This window comes from Capra hircus, chromosome 24 (assembly GCF_001704415.2).
Source record: "Capra hircus breed San Clemente chromosome 24, ASM170441v1, whole genome shotgun sequence".
In the NCBI taxonomy this organism is placed as follows: Eukaryota; Metazoa; Chordata; class Mammalia; order Artiodactyla; family Bovidae; genus Capra; species Capra hircus.
In genome coordinates, this window is record NC_030831.1 from 56159657 (window position 1) to 56172957 (window position 13301).

The window sequence follows — 13301 nt, forward strand, 5'->3', positions numbered from 1 at the left end:
ACAAACTATAACTATTCATATTATATATGAACATATATAATTCCAAACTTTCAAAAACTTTGGAATTCTTAAGTCATCAAGCTATTATTTAAAATAATTCTTAAAATTTTTAAAACATATCCAATACTAAAGTCACATTTGGTTCCAAAGTAAAATCAATAACTAGGGTTTTTAAATAAGAGTGCCAAAAAATAGGGGGTACATTTAAAAAGAGAGAAAACTTTAAAAACTGGTAGAAAGGAAGTTCAGTATGTTAATAATCATACATTAAAATTTATGTGTCATTTTACATATTTGTCAAAAAGTGAAAAAATTTTCCAATGCAAATTTCTTCACTTTTGGGGGAAAAACAGTAAAAATGAAATGTTTAGAAGTGGCAATTAAAATAGATCAGAAAGATTAAAAACAGGTGGCAAATAAAATCTGAAGAGGGACTTCCCCGGTGGCCCAGGGGCTAAGACTCCACGCTCCCAATGCAGAGGGCCCAGGTTCATTCCCTGGTCAGGGAACTAGATCCCACTTGCCACAACTAAAGATCCTGTCAGCTGCAACTGAGACCTGGTGCAGCCAAATAAATAAGTATTAAACAAAAAGAGGAAAAAAATTTTGAAAAAAAATTAGGAGAAGAAATTTTGGGAAAAGTTTATGATGGGGACTTAAGGGTATAATGGGGCTTTCCAGGTGGCACTAGTAGTAGAGAACCTGCCTATTACTGCCAAGAGATGCAAGAGACGCAGGTTTGATCCCTGGGTCAGGAAGATTCCCCTGGAGAAGGGAATGGCAACTCACTCCAGTACTCTTACCTGGAGAATCCAAAGGACAGAGGAGCCTGGTGGGCTACAGTCCATAGGGTCACAAAGAGTTGGACACGACTGAAGTGACTTAGCACACATACACATAAGGTTATAATACATATTACACAGACAAAATGCAGCCAGCTACTGAATTGATTTTTAAAGTTCTTACTGAAAAGTATTATTAACTAGCAAAAGACAAAACATGAAAAGAGTAAATTTCATTTCAACCAAATAATAACAAACACAAGTGACATCATTTCACTTCTAAGACCACATACATAGCCTTTTGGAATATCAGTGTCCTCGTTGCTCCCAGGGTCGTTCTCTAAGTGCTGCTTGATTTTTTCCTCTAGTCCCACAGCATCGGCTCCTTGATACTGATCAATTCTCACTTTGTTTCGAAAAAACAGAAACGTAGGTGTTGCTGATATATTGTTGGTGGCAGCCGTTCCCTAGAATTGTCAAGTTAGATAGCATTACAAATTAAAACTAATCTTACATTACCCGGAATATTCACTTTGCATCTGTATGAAAGTTAAACATCACAAACATGAACTAAAAACATGTAAAATAACTTACTCCTAACTGTTACTTAAAAAAGAGCTAGGCCTATTCTTAAAGGTCACAACTATATTACCCATATGTCCACAATGAAGAATAGCCCCGTATTTTTATGTTTTAGTGTTAAAGGCTTCATTCATTCATTCAGTAGAACAACTGGTTTCCAGTACAGAAACTGCACTTTACAAAACCAGATACTTCTCTCATAAGCACAGACTATTTCTCAAATGGAGAAACCCAGGAGGGTATTGAGATCTGTCAACATAAACCCTGCTACTAGTAAAAAGCACATGTGTGAAGCAGCAGCAGTGCCTCTGTCCGTGAAACATCCTCGTCTAGTTCTGCTCTTACAGAAATGACTTCTGGTCTCCCATCAAAAACACTGCCACTGGTATCTTTTCAAATTCTGCTCCAACTCCATGATATTATAAGACTAGCCACCAAAAGAAAATTAGTTAACCACTGATTCATGGTTTAAACTCTTCATGAGAAGTGTAAAGAAAACAAGTAAAATAAATATGGCCTTTTGCATATTCTAATGCCAGGAAGAGGTGTGACTATTTAAAAAAAAACCATGAAGTTTACAGAGATGTCTTCTCTAAGCCTCATAGGTGGGGGGAAAAAAAAAAGACTGATAGTGCCATTCAAAAGAAATATACAAATGTGAGCTATACACGTAATTTAAAATTTTCTAGAATCCACAAATAAAAAAGTAAAGAGAAACAAGTGAAATTCATTTTAGCAACTTGTTTTGTAAATCCAAATATGCACTTTAACATATAGTCGATATAAAAGTTAATGATATGTTTTACTTTTTTTTTGTTCATACTAAGCCTTCAAAATCCTATATGCATTTTACACTCACAGAACAACTCAATTTGGACTTGCCATATTTCAAGTGCTCATTTCAACTAACTACATGTGTTTACCATACAGGACCACACAGCTTCAGAAGACAGCACTTCCAGATTAGAGACACAGAATACTGATATGAGGCCAGGGCTACTGTCCAGCAGCATGTGACCAGAGTACTAAACAGTGAACATGTAACACAGAGTTTGTACCAAATCCCCGAACTGCTTACCGATGTAACATTCTAAGATTTTTGCTTTTTCAACCCAGAAATGCATCAAAGGCAAAAGCTTCAATGGAAGAAAAAAAAAAAAAAACCACTACAGAGCTGTTCCTCAGTCAAGATTACGCTTTTGTAGTCTTCTGTGTTGCAAGAAGCCTTCAAAACCTTTTCGGCATAACCACTCTTTCATACTTACACATATGCAAACGCAGAACTGTCACACAGCCATGCCAACTAAGTAACCAGGGCAATCTACCGAACTGTGGCTCAATCAGCAACAATCAATGTTTTCAACTTTCTGTTGAGTATGCAGCTTTGGAGCTAAGGTCATAAAATGATCAATTTGAATCAAACTCTAACCAAGAATTCTCTCCCATGGCTTTTTAGCCAACCAATGTGTCAATAGTATAAGATATAATTCCAGATTTGCAAAAAAATAAAGAAATGTAAAATAGAACAGCCAAGTGACCTACTAGGTTTAACAACATACTATTAGTTTTATATCAAAAAAATATTAATATAAACAAACCCAGAAGCAATTAATATCAGACTACTTTTCTTAATACAGCCATAACAACACCTGCATTTACCACTGCAAGATAGATATCATCCTACCTCCAAATAAACAAGTACTTAGTACATAAAGAGATAAATAAAGGATGATATTAATGTGAATCTCAAGCCAATCTGTAAATTTTCAAAAAATTTTAAAAGGGCCTTCTTGCCTTACCTGACACTGATGTACATCTACTTCCAAGAAAACTGCCTGGGGATACTTATTACTCATAGAACTGAATGCTGGGGCAATCCTTAAACACGGTCCACACCTGTGAGAAAGGTAAGAGATGCTTTGTAAGTAAGATAACACCAAAGATTGTACTAATTTACACTCTAAAGATTTCAGCAATTCAAACATAAAATTAAAAAGTTCTGATCATCTTGTCTTTAGACTTTCTCTTTCCAGTGTATTATTTAGATAAATGCTTACAATAGTATCACACTACCTTAATGACTACAGATTTATATTAAGTCTTTAAGTCTAATAGTGTTATATTCCAGTTTTCTTCTCACTGAAAGAAATTAAAGGGCTAAATAAATACAGGAATATACTACACTTATGAATTGGAAAACAATACTGTCAAGATGTCAAGTCTCCTCAATTTTATATTTAAAGTCAATGTAAAATTCTAACAGGTTTTTTTGGAGAAATTAACAACTTTAAATTCTAAAATTTTTAGGGAAATATCAAGGATAGCCCAGGCAGTCTGGGGTTCAAAGCTGAAGGAATTCCATTACCAGATATTAAAAACTACCAAGAAGCTTTATAAGTTAACAGTATAAAGGATAAACAAACTCACCAACTTTAAAAAAAGGTTCAAAAGTAGACCCAGCCCACACACAGTAACCTAACTTTTGAAAAAAGCTGAAACAGTAGCACAGTGGAGAAAGAATAGTCTTTTCAACAAACACTGCTGAGTCAAAATGGATATCCACCTGGGGGTAAAAAATGACTCCTAACTCACAATGTACACAAAAATCAATTCCAGATGGATTGTGAAAGGTAAAACAACGGTTTTAGGGTAAAAAAATACAGAGAATGCTTTGAAAACCCTGAGTAAGCAAAAATTTATTTCTTAAAATACTGAAAGCACTAGAGAAAAGGGAAGAACTGATATTTGGATATACTTGATAAGCTGGAAAATAGTATGCTTTAGACCTTTTGTTCATCAAGATAACATTTAAAGGGTGAAAAGACAAACCACAGACTAGTAAAAAAAAAAAATGTGTAAAACATATCAAACATATGACTTATACCTCTAACATGTAAAAAAGCACCTACAAATCAATAAGAAGACTGTTATCCAAAAGAAAAAAAGGGTTCTCTTGAATAGGACAAATGAGGTTATCCAAGCAGCCAGTAAACAAAAAAAGACTTCCTCAGTCACTAAGGAAACAAGGGATGTGCAAATTAAAACTACTCCCACTAAAATAGCTAAAACAATAAAGAAGGAAGTACTGTCAGAACTTGGAGCAAATGACCCGTTAGTGACAGTGCAGATGGGGATAACCACTTTACAGGAAAGGAAGGAAACTGAAGTTACCTGTTAAAGTAAGATTTATGCCTACCAATGACCACATCCAGGGTACAAAACAGAGTATCTGCATACGTTTGCATATGAAAAAACATTGGTAGAAGTAACATTTCTAATGGCCCCAAACTGGATACCACCCAAGTTCCTCTCAACAACAGAATGAGTGAACTAACTGTAGTTAATCACGCACTGGAATACTATATAACAATGAAAACAACTGATGTAAAACCTCGTGCCAAAACATAAATGAACCTCACAAATAACACTGAGAAAATAAGTATAGTCTATTATTCCACTTATGCACAGTTCAAATACAGGTAAAATAAATCAATGGTATTATAAATCAAGACAAGTCACTTTTGTTAGTGATAGGATAAGGGCATGAGAGAGATTTCGAGAGGTTAGCAATGTTCCATTTGTCCAGAAGCTAAATAAACATGCGTGTATATTCAGTTTGTGAAACTTCTCTGAACTGTACATTTATCCTTGTGTAGTATGTATATTTCAATGAAAGTTCCAAAAAATTAAAATTAAGAAAAATCTCGGCTTATCAGACAGGAATGCAAGGAAAAGCAGATTCTAAAGCACAAGATGTTCAAATTCACAAATGTTCAAACTCAAGCTGTGATTCTCTTTCCGTTCTTAGTATTTTAATCAGCATCTTCATCTTTTGCCATCTTTAAGACTCACAGCAACAAGACAATATTAATTTCTTAAATACTAAACTTGATGCTTCTGAAAATAAATTTTTGGATCCAACAATTTTACAGGCCCTGAGACTAAATTTTAAAGGAACAAACATTTACAGTTGATGAAATCTGTCTTTAGGTTAGCAAAATACTACTGGCTTTTAATCAGTCTTAAACATTATGGATGGGGGTGCACACTGGTAGATCCTTTTTGAAGGGCCATTTGGTCATTATCTGCCAACTTTAAATGACAATTTAAGATTCAACAACCTTACTTCTAAAATTCAATCCTATCTGAACAATCAATTTCACAATAATACATATGAGGAAGTTCAATGAAACATCTGAAATAGTTTTTTTAAAATAGAAATAATCTAAATGGCAATCAACAAAAATATTTTTTAAAATTATAATATATAAAATAAGTTACGATATATGGTACAACACAAGGAAACAGAGCCAGTATTTTGTAATACCTATAAATGGAGTGTGATCTATAAAAACTGTGAATTACTGTATGGTACATTGTAACTTATGTAATACCATGTATCAACTGTACTTCAACAACAACAAAAATTATGACACATTCACACCAGGGGATAAGGATAATCTGTACTGCTCAAAAGAAAACTTAAGTCTCATAAAAAATGTTCTCTATGACCACATTTAACACACCCCTTTATATATGTATTTACATGTTATATATGTATACAAATACACACTTACAACTTAGGTGTGTCACACGATAAACTACTACTTCTGAAAAATGGGATTGGAAAGGAAGAGAAAGTTTAGGGAAGACTTTCAAAACTACCTATACTCCTGTATTCTTTGGTTTATACGAGTTAATTTTCCTTTTATGACAGTGAATAAACTGATAGCAGGCGATTAAGTGTTCGCTGCATGTAAACTGTGGTCACAGAAGCACAAGCATCAAGCTGTGTCACAGAACACACCTGGCACACGCCCAGTATCAGTTTTTCATTTCCGAAAAAGCCTCCTTTCTGCAAAAGCATGTACTCAGAACAAGAAGGCTTATGGGAAAAACAAGATTGGTGTAAGTCATTTAAACCCATGCAACTTTGTAAACATATTCCTACAAAAAACAGTAACTGGTACTCAGGAAATACCTGAGGCAGGAGCCTCAGACCTAGAGGCTACCCCAGGGGACATTTAAATTATACAAAAACGATCAAATGGAAGTGCTTGCTGTATTACAGGTGCTGTGAGAATCAGATGCAAGGGAAGCTCGGAGCCAGCAGGGCGGCCAGCCAGGCAGGGGACAGGAGGAAGCGCAAGACGAGAATGATCCCCGCTGGGGAACCAGGGCGAGGAACTGAGGCCCAGGTTTAACTTTATTAATTTTGACTTTCTTAAACAGATCCTGAAAGGGAGCCTGCCTCTGTGGCTGAGGGCTTTTCTCCTTCCTGGTACAGGCTCTATTCCTATTCCTGCCCTTCACTACCTAAGAAAAATATTAGAATATTAACCAACACAATCTCCGTCCTTGTATGGACATCATCACTCCATTCATCAATCATGTATGAGCTAACCTGAAGCCAAACAGACTGCAAAATAATGACTGTCTTGAAAATAAATGCTCTCTTTCAAAATTTAACCTTATCTCGATCCTCTGTTTAATTTAGTTTGCCGTCATACAAGTTGGAACATCTAATATGATGTCTTTAGTCAAAAATCAAAATAAGTCGCAGAACACAGAAATTTACAGCAGCATACTTTCACATTATAATCACTCAAGTGAAATTACCTGCTGTTTTAATAAGGTCCTTGCTTACCACTAGCATCTAAAAGTAAACTTAAACTTCCAAAATTAGCTGAGCTCACAAACAAATCATTTCATTTCTCTGGAAAACAGGAAGGGACTAGATTTCTCAAGGACCTTTCTTATCTCCAGAACATTATGCCCCCAAACATGCCTAAATTTCAGGACTGTACTTTTCTGACTTTGCAAAGCCCTTAATTTGAAGCCCTTAAATAGTAGATAATAGTAAATAGTAGATAACCTCAGTACCTTTGAACTTGCAAGAGACCAGGGACCATCTAGTCCAGAGATTTAAAAAAAGAAAAAAAGAAAAAAAGGCTATTTTTCCACCTCTGAACTCTTTGATGGAAAGCTTATCTGTTAGATCCAGTATGTAAGAACTAAACTCACAAAGCTGAAACTTTAAAACTGACCTAACAGAACACAATTATTTGATAAGAGGCAAATGCCGGAAAGGAGAAGGAAATGGCTGCCCACTCCAGAAATCTTGCCTGGAGAATCCCATGGACAGAGAAGCCTGGCAGGCTACAGTCCATGGGGCTGCAAAGAGTCGCACACAACTTAGCAACTAAACCACCACCACCACCTGACGCCAGAAAAGTTAAATGACTTGATCAAGATCAGACACTTTAGTTAGTGGCAGGGCCACAACTAGAACAGTTAACTCCTGAAGCCAATCCAACATCAGTTTTCTTTGAAAACACGCTGCTGCTGCTGCTGCTGCTGCTAAGTCGCTTCAGTCGTGTCCAACTCTGTGCGACCCCATAGACGGCAGCACACTAGGCTCCCCCGCCCCTGGGATTCTCCAGGCAAGAACACTGGAGTGGGTTCTTCTTAGTAAGTAAGATTTGTATTTAGTCATAATACAAACAGATTCTATTTCAAGAACTTGCTATTCTTTCCCACTAGCTGAAGTAGTCAGTTCTCTATATCAAGCGGTAATGTGTACAAATACACTCAGCTGGTATACGGGTATGGAAAATGTACATGCTTTCTGAAGATATATTTTAAAAGTCTACTTTCTCGGAGGCATGCCTGTTTCTAGACGTATTATATTTACTAATGGACAAGCATGGTCATAACCGATCCTATTAGGGACACAAGAGTCGCTACCGTTCACTAAGCGTGTATCATATGTTATGTAATTTATAAAACCTTTAAATTCATTTAGGTTTCACAATTTCTCATCTTAAAGACAAGCAATGAAGTACAGTGCTGAAATGTGATCACAAAACCCAACTCAACTGCTATTCCAAAACCTCCAAAACAGTGGCCCACACTGCGCATTTTGCTTTGTTTTGGTTGTTATTTCTAAGTTAACCACCAAGACTAAAATTACTTACACACTCTTGAAAGACAACCAGACAGATTATATACTGCATGATACCATCTTTATAGTGTTAGAATTCAAGAGTGACAGGAGCCTGCAGGAGGATGGGGGTGGGGGGAGGATACTGAGGGATTGTGCAATGCTGGTATTCCTACCTGGGTATTGGTTAAACAGGTGCAATCATTTCGACAACTTATCAAACTATGCACCTAAATGGTTTGTGTACATTTTCTGCATGCCTGCTATACTTCAATAAAAGTATTTATTTAAAAAAAAAGTCTATATATTCTCTAGGGCCTGACGAAGCCCTAGTTATCTTTCTGCCATCTATATCACTCCCTAATATTATGTGCTTGGTCCGTATGAACTGTTGGGCCTGTATTATGGTAAAGTACCTTCAGTCCACAGCAATTTCACAATACATAATTAGTACTATTATGTAACGTATTATTGGGACAAACTACCACAGTCATTGTATCTCACCATCCTAACACACAGACATTCTTCTTTGCTGTTGCTGTGTTGGTTGCTCAGTCATGTCCAACTCTCTGCGACCCCATGGACTGCTGCCCACCAGGCTCCTCTGTCCATGGGGATTCTCCAGGCAAGAATACTGGAGTGGGTTGTCATTCCCTTCTCCAGGGGATCTTTCCAACCCAGGGATCGAACCTGGGTCTCCTGCATTGCAGGCAGATTCTTTACCGTCTGAGCCACTAGGATAGCTATTCTCAGACATTCTTCTTAGACAGTAGCTGCTGCTGCTGCTGCTGCTGAGCAGTAACACCTAACTACAAAGTAAAACCTGCTTGAAGAAAACTGAATATATGATAAACATATCTACAAAAGTTGTACACCCATTAATTCATGATAAAAATCACTCATTGCTGAGTTTTATGGGAAAGAAAACATACATCCTTTTAAACTTGGTGTTAATCAGTGATAACAACTGTTTCTGATCACTTAAGTGTATCTGGGTATATTTAAGATGTAACAGTTTGGAAATACCAGTTACAAAAACAAGTTATCACAGTATATAATCCACATACATAATTCCATCCTATGAACAGTGTGGTTGGGTTACATGTTATTATTCCCATTTTACAGGTAGGTAAATGAATATTAGAATGTGAGCTGAACTGTCCTCCATCAGAAAGTTTTATAGGCAGAGCTTATTCAAGGCAGTATTTACTGAAAAATATCAGGCTCCATGCAACACAGAGGTAAATTTGCATCACCCTTCTGCTTAGGCTGTAAAGAACAGGATAGCACTTTACAATCCAAACAGTGCATTCAACAATGGGAACTTAAACAAGATATCTTAAACAGATCTCTTTGTGACTCAACTTTTAGTTTATAAAATGGAGATAATACCAAAGATTATTTTGAGGATTGTAGGAGTCAACAAGCGCTTAAGTCCCTTATACAGACTAACTTAAATGTATTAAAAAGTGATGATTATTTTAATTGCTTAAAAAAATACTGGAGAAGGGTGCCAGTCAGTGGGTTAAAGACAGTTTTTCCAATAAATGGTGTTGGGAAAGCTGGAGAGCCACATGGAAAAGAATGAAGTTGGACCCTTACTTTAAACCATATACAAAAGTTACTTATAAATAGATCAGACACCTAAAACTTAAGAGCTAAAACTAGAAAATTTTTTGATGAAAACATAGGGGGGAATATCCATGATACTGGATTTGGCAATGACTTCTGGGATACGACACCAAAAGCACAAACAACTAAAGAAAAACACCACCGATGAGCGGGACTTCAGCACAGTTTCCAACTCTGCTTGTGCATCAAAGGACACTATCGAAAAACTGAAGAGGCAACCAACGGGAGAGAATATCTGCACATGATGCATCTGAAAAAGGGTTAAGGTCTCCAGTGTACAATGAGCTCCCACAAATCCACAACAAAAAACAAATAACCCAGTTCAAAACGGGCAAAGGACTCCAACAGACATTTCTCCAAAGAAGACAAACAGTCAATAAGCTTGTGAAAAGATGCTCAACATGATCAGTTATCAAGGAAATGCAAACCGAAACCACCAGAAACCACTTCACACCCATCTAAGATGGCTATTAAAATCTTTTTAAAAGTTGATACGTAGAGAAACTGGAACTCTTCTGCGGAGCTGGTAGAAATGCAAACTTGTGCAGCCACTGTGGAAAATACTTTGGTGGTTTCTCAAAAAGTTATACACAGAATTACATTATAATCCAGCAATTCTGCTCACAGGTATAACCCAAAGAACTGAGAGCAGGGACTAACAGAGATCCCTGCACACTAATGTTCACCACAGTGTTATTTACAATAGCCAAAAGACGGAACCATCCAAATGTCCATCAACCATTCATCAACAGGTGAATAAACAGTACGCGGTACATACACACAACAGAAAAAGGAAGGAAAATAGGACAAATGCTATAACATGGATGAACCTTGAGAGCATGCTAAAATAAGCCATAAACAAAAAGAAATATATAAATTTCTCGTTAAATGAGTCACAAGAATAGGCAAATTGATAGAGACAGAAAGTAGAAGAGAGGCTACCAGGGGCTGGGGGCACTGGAGAGAAGGTATGGGAATTTCTGTTTAATGGTGCACAGTTTCAGTCTGAGACGAGGAAAAAATTTCTAGGAGATAGGGGTAATGGTGGTACAACACGGTGGATGTACTTAATGCCACTGAACTGTACATTTTAAAAAGGCTAAAGTGGCACATTTATGTAACATATAACAATTAAAAAAACAAATGAAAAATATTATTGGAGAGACACGGAAATCCTTAAACAGAAGAGCAACAATTTGCATAGTAAAATTAATAAGATGGATAAAGCATGGAAATTGAGAATAAGGAATATGGCTTAAAATAGAAATGGAAAGGAAATTAAGAAATAGGTGCTTGAGAAAACTGTGTTCTTGGCCTAAAGTGGGATGATAGTAACTTTTCTCACGTCAAATAAATCATGTATAATTCTGTCATTTCTCCTCGTGCTATGGTAAGAGAAAAAGAGAGCTTATCATAAAGGCACCAAAGTATAAACCCTCCCAATGACTAGAATTAGAAAACTGCACTAAAAATGAGATCTGTCGTTAAAATCACCTCTTCCTTTGGCCTAGGACTTAACAAATGTATAAGTATTTCCTCATATTAAGAATACTGTCACTATAAAACCAACAAAACTGGGAAGACACATTTTAAAATCTAATGCACTGCCTCTTTCCGATTCCGTATGAGATCAGTCCCAAAATAACTCTTGTTTTCATCTCCATCTGCTTCCCTCCATCCCCTAATATGAATCTAATCCTAATGCTACCATTTAGATATTCAACATTTATTGAATTATGTTCAAAAGGTTTGAAGCACTTTTTGCTCTGAGAGTCAAAACACCGCCTTACGTTTATGTAGTCTGTTGTTGTTTAGTCGCTAATTCGTGCCCGACTCTTTGCTACTCCATGGGTAGCCTGCCAGGCTCCTCTGTCCATGGGATTGCTCCGGCAAGGACACTGGAGCGGGTGCCATTTCCTCCTCCAGGGGATCTTGGACAACAAAATCTGTTACGTAAACAGCGATACTTGTAGGAGATTTCTCCAAGTTATAGTGTAAATAACCACCAGGATGGGCAAGGTGTCAGACACTTCCAATCCTTCTGTTTGGCTTGGCACTGACATACGCATGGGGAAGTCAGTAAAGACACAAACTCGTTGAAACCTTGGTTCCGAATATCCACTTCCAACGCGGCACTCTCACACAGAAGCACACCACACACCCAACGCGGAAGATCCACCGGCTCTGCAACCTATGAATTATGTCGAGATTTACGAAAGCCAGATAACACCTTTCAAGTTCCCTCTCCTCGTAAATCACCAAGTCAAAAATGGAGTCTATTCGGTCAAAGCCAGATGTGTGGACACCTGCCTACCTGAACTGTAGATATATATCTACTATAATTGCCCTGATCAGACGCAACTTCTTACACAACGCGGCCTAAGATTACTAACCAAACGACTAACAAAACCCTTAACAAAAGTAAAAAAAGTATCCTGACCCAACATCTTAATTTAAAATGCATTAGCTGAGCTGAGCCTCAGGTCTAAGCACAAGGCGGATTAGTTGCATAGCTGAAATCTTCCTTCACGTTTTCCAGACCTGCAGGTGGTGAAGACAAACCATTCGGTAAGTTAAATCTGGGGGTGGGGGTGGGGGAAGGGGGATTCCTAAGATACAAGTGACAGCTGGACCCCGGGAAAGAAAGGGACGGATGAAAGCCAGGGGCCGCTGCAGGAAGACGCCCGCAGACAAGAAGGAAAAGAGCCGGGCCGCCTGCGAGCGCAGAGCTCGTTCAAAGGAGCGGGCGGGGACCGCGGGCCGGGGGACGCGGCCGCCCAAGCCTGCGAGCCCGCCGAAGCCGCCCCCCGGGGCCACGAGCAGGGGCTTCAGTCCCAGGGGCTGAGGCCTCACCGGGCAGCGGCCTGAGGCTGGGGCCAGACACTTCTGTGGACGAAAGGAGACGGCAAGGCGGAAGGGGCCGGGAGGAGAGAGAGCGGACGGCCGCGGCGCCCCCCATCCCCCGCCCCGGGCTCGGGCCCGGCCTCACCCCCGCATGGTGAACTTGACCACGGCGAGTCTGGAGCCCGCGCCGCTCAGCTCCGGCTGGAAATCTGGGTCACTCCCGACCGGCTTTACGCCCACCATTCTCGGAGAGCCTGGGCAGGGCGGCCGCGACGCCGCCGGCTTCAAACCTGAAGGAGGAGCGGTCCCGGGGGAGGAAGCGGCGGGAGGAGCGGGAAGGCCCAGGCCTGGACTGAGGAGGCGGCGGCCGCGGCGTCTTCTCCCCGCGGCGCTCTCTCAGTGCCGAGTCACGCCAGGGAGCGGAGCGGCCGAGGGGGCGGGGCCTGGGGGAGGGGAGAGGCGAGGGACAGGCCGGCCCGCGGCACCCGGCAGCCACCGCGCGGCACGGCCGCCTGCGC

General features: G+C 39.2%; 1 protein-coding gene across 3 annotated transcripts in view; it reads right to left on the bottom strand.

Moving 5' to 3' along the window:
* The window catches only part of TXNL1 (thioredoxin like 1), a 34341-nt gene extending 21048 nt beyond the window's left edge, over positions 1–13293 (bottom strand). For all 3 annotated transcript variants that reach the window (XM_018039607.1, XM_018039606.1, XM_018039608.1), the window contains exons 1-3: positions 12929–13293; positions 3164–3260; positions 1076–1249 (exon numbers count right to left, since the gene is read on the bottom strand). In XM_018039607.1, the coding sequence (XP_017895096.1) occupies positions 1076–1249; positions 3164–3260; positions 12929–13026 (369 nt within the window). In that variant the 5' untranslated portion in view covers positions 13027–13293. The remainder of the gene's footprint in view (positions 1–1075; positions 1250–3163; positions 3261–12928) is intronic.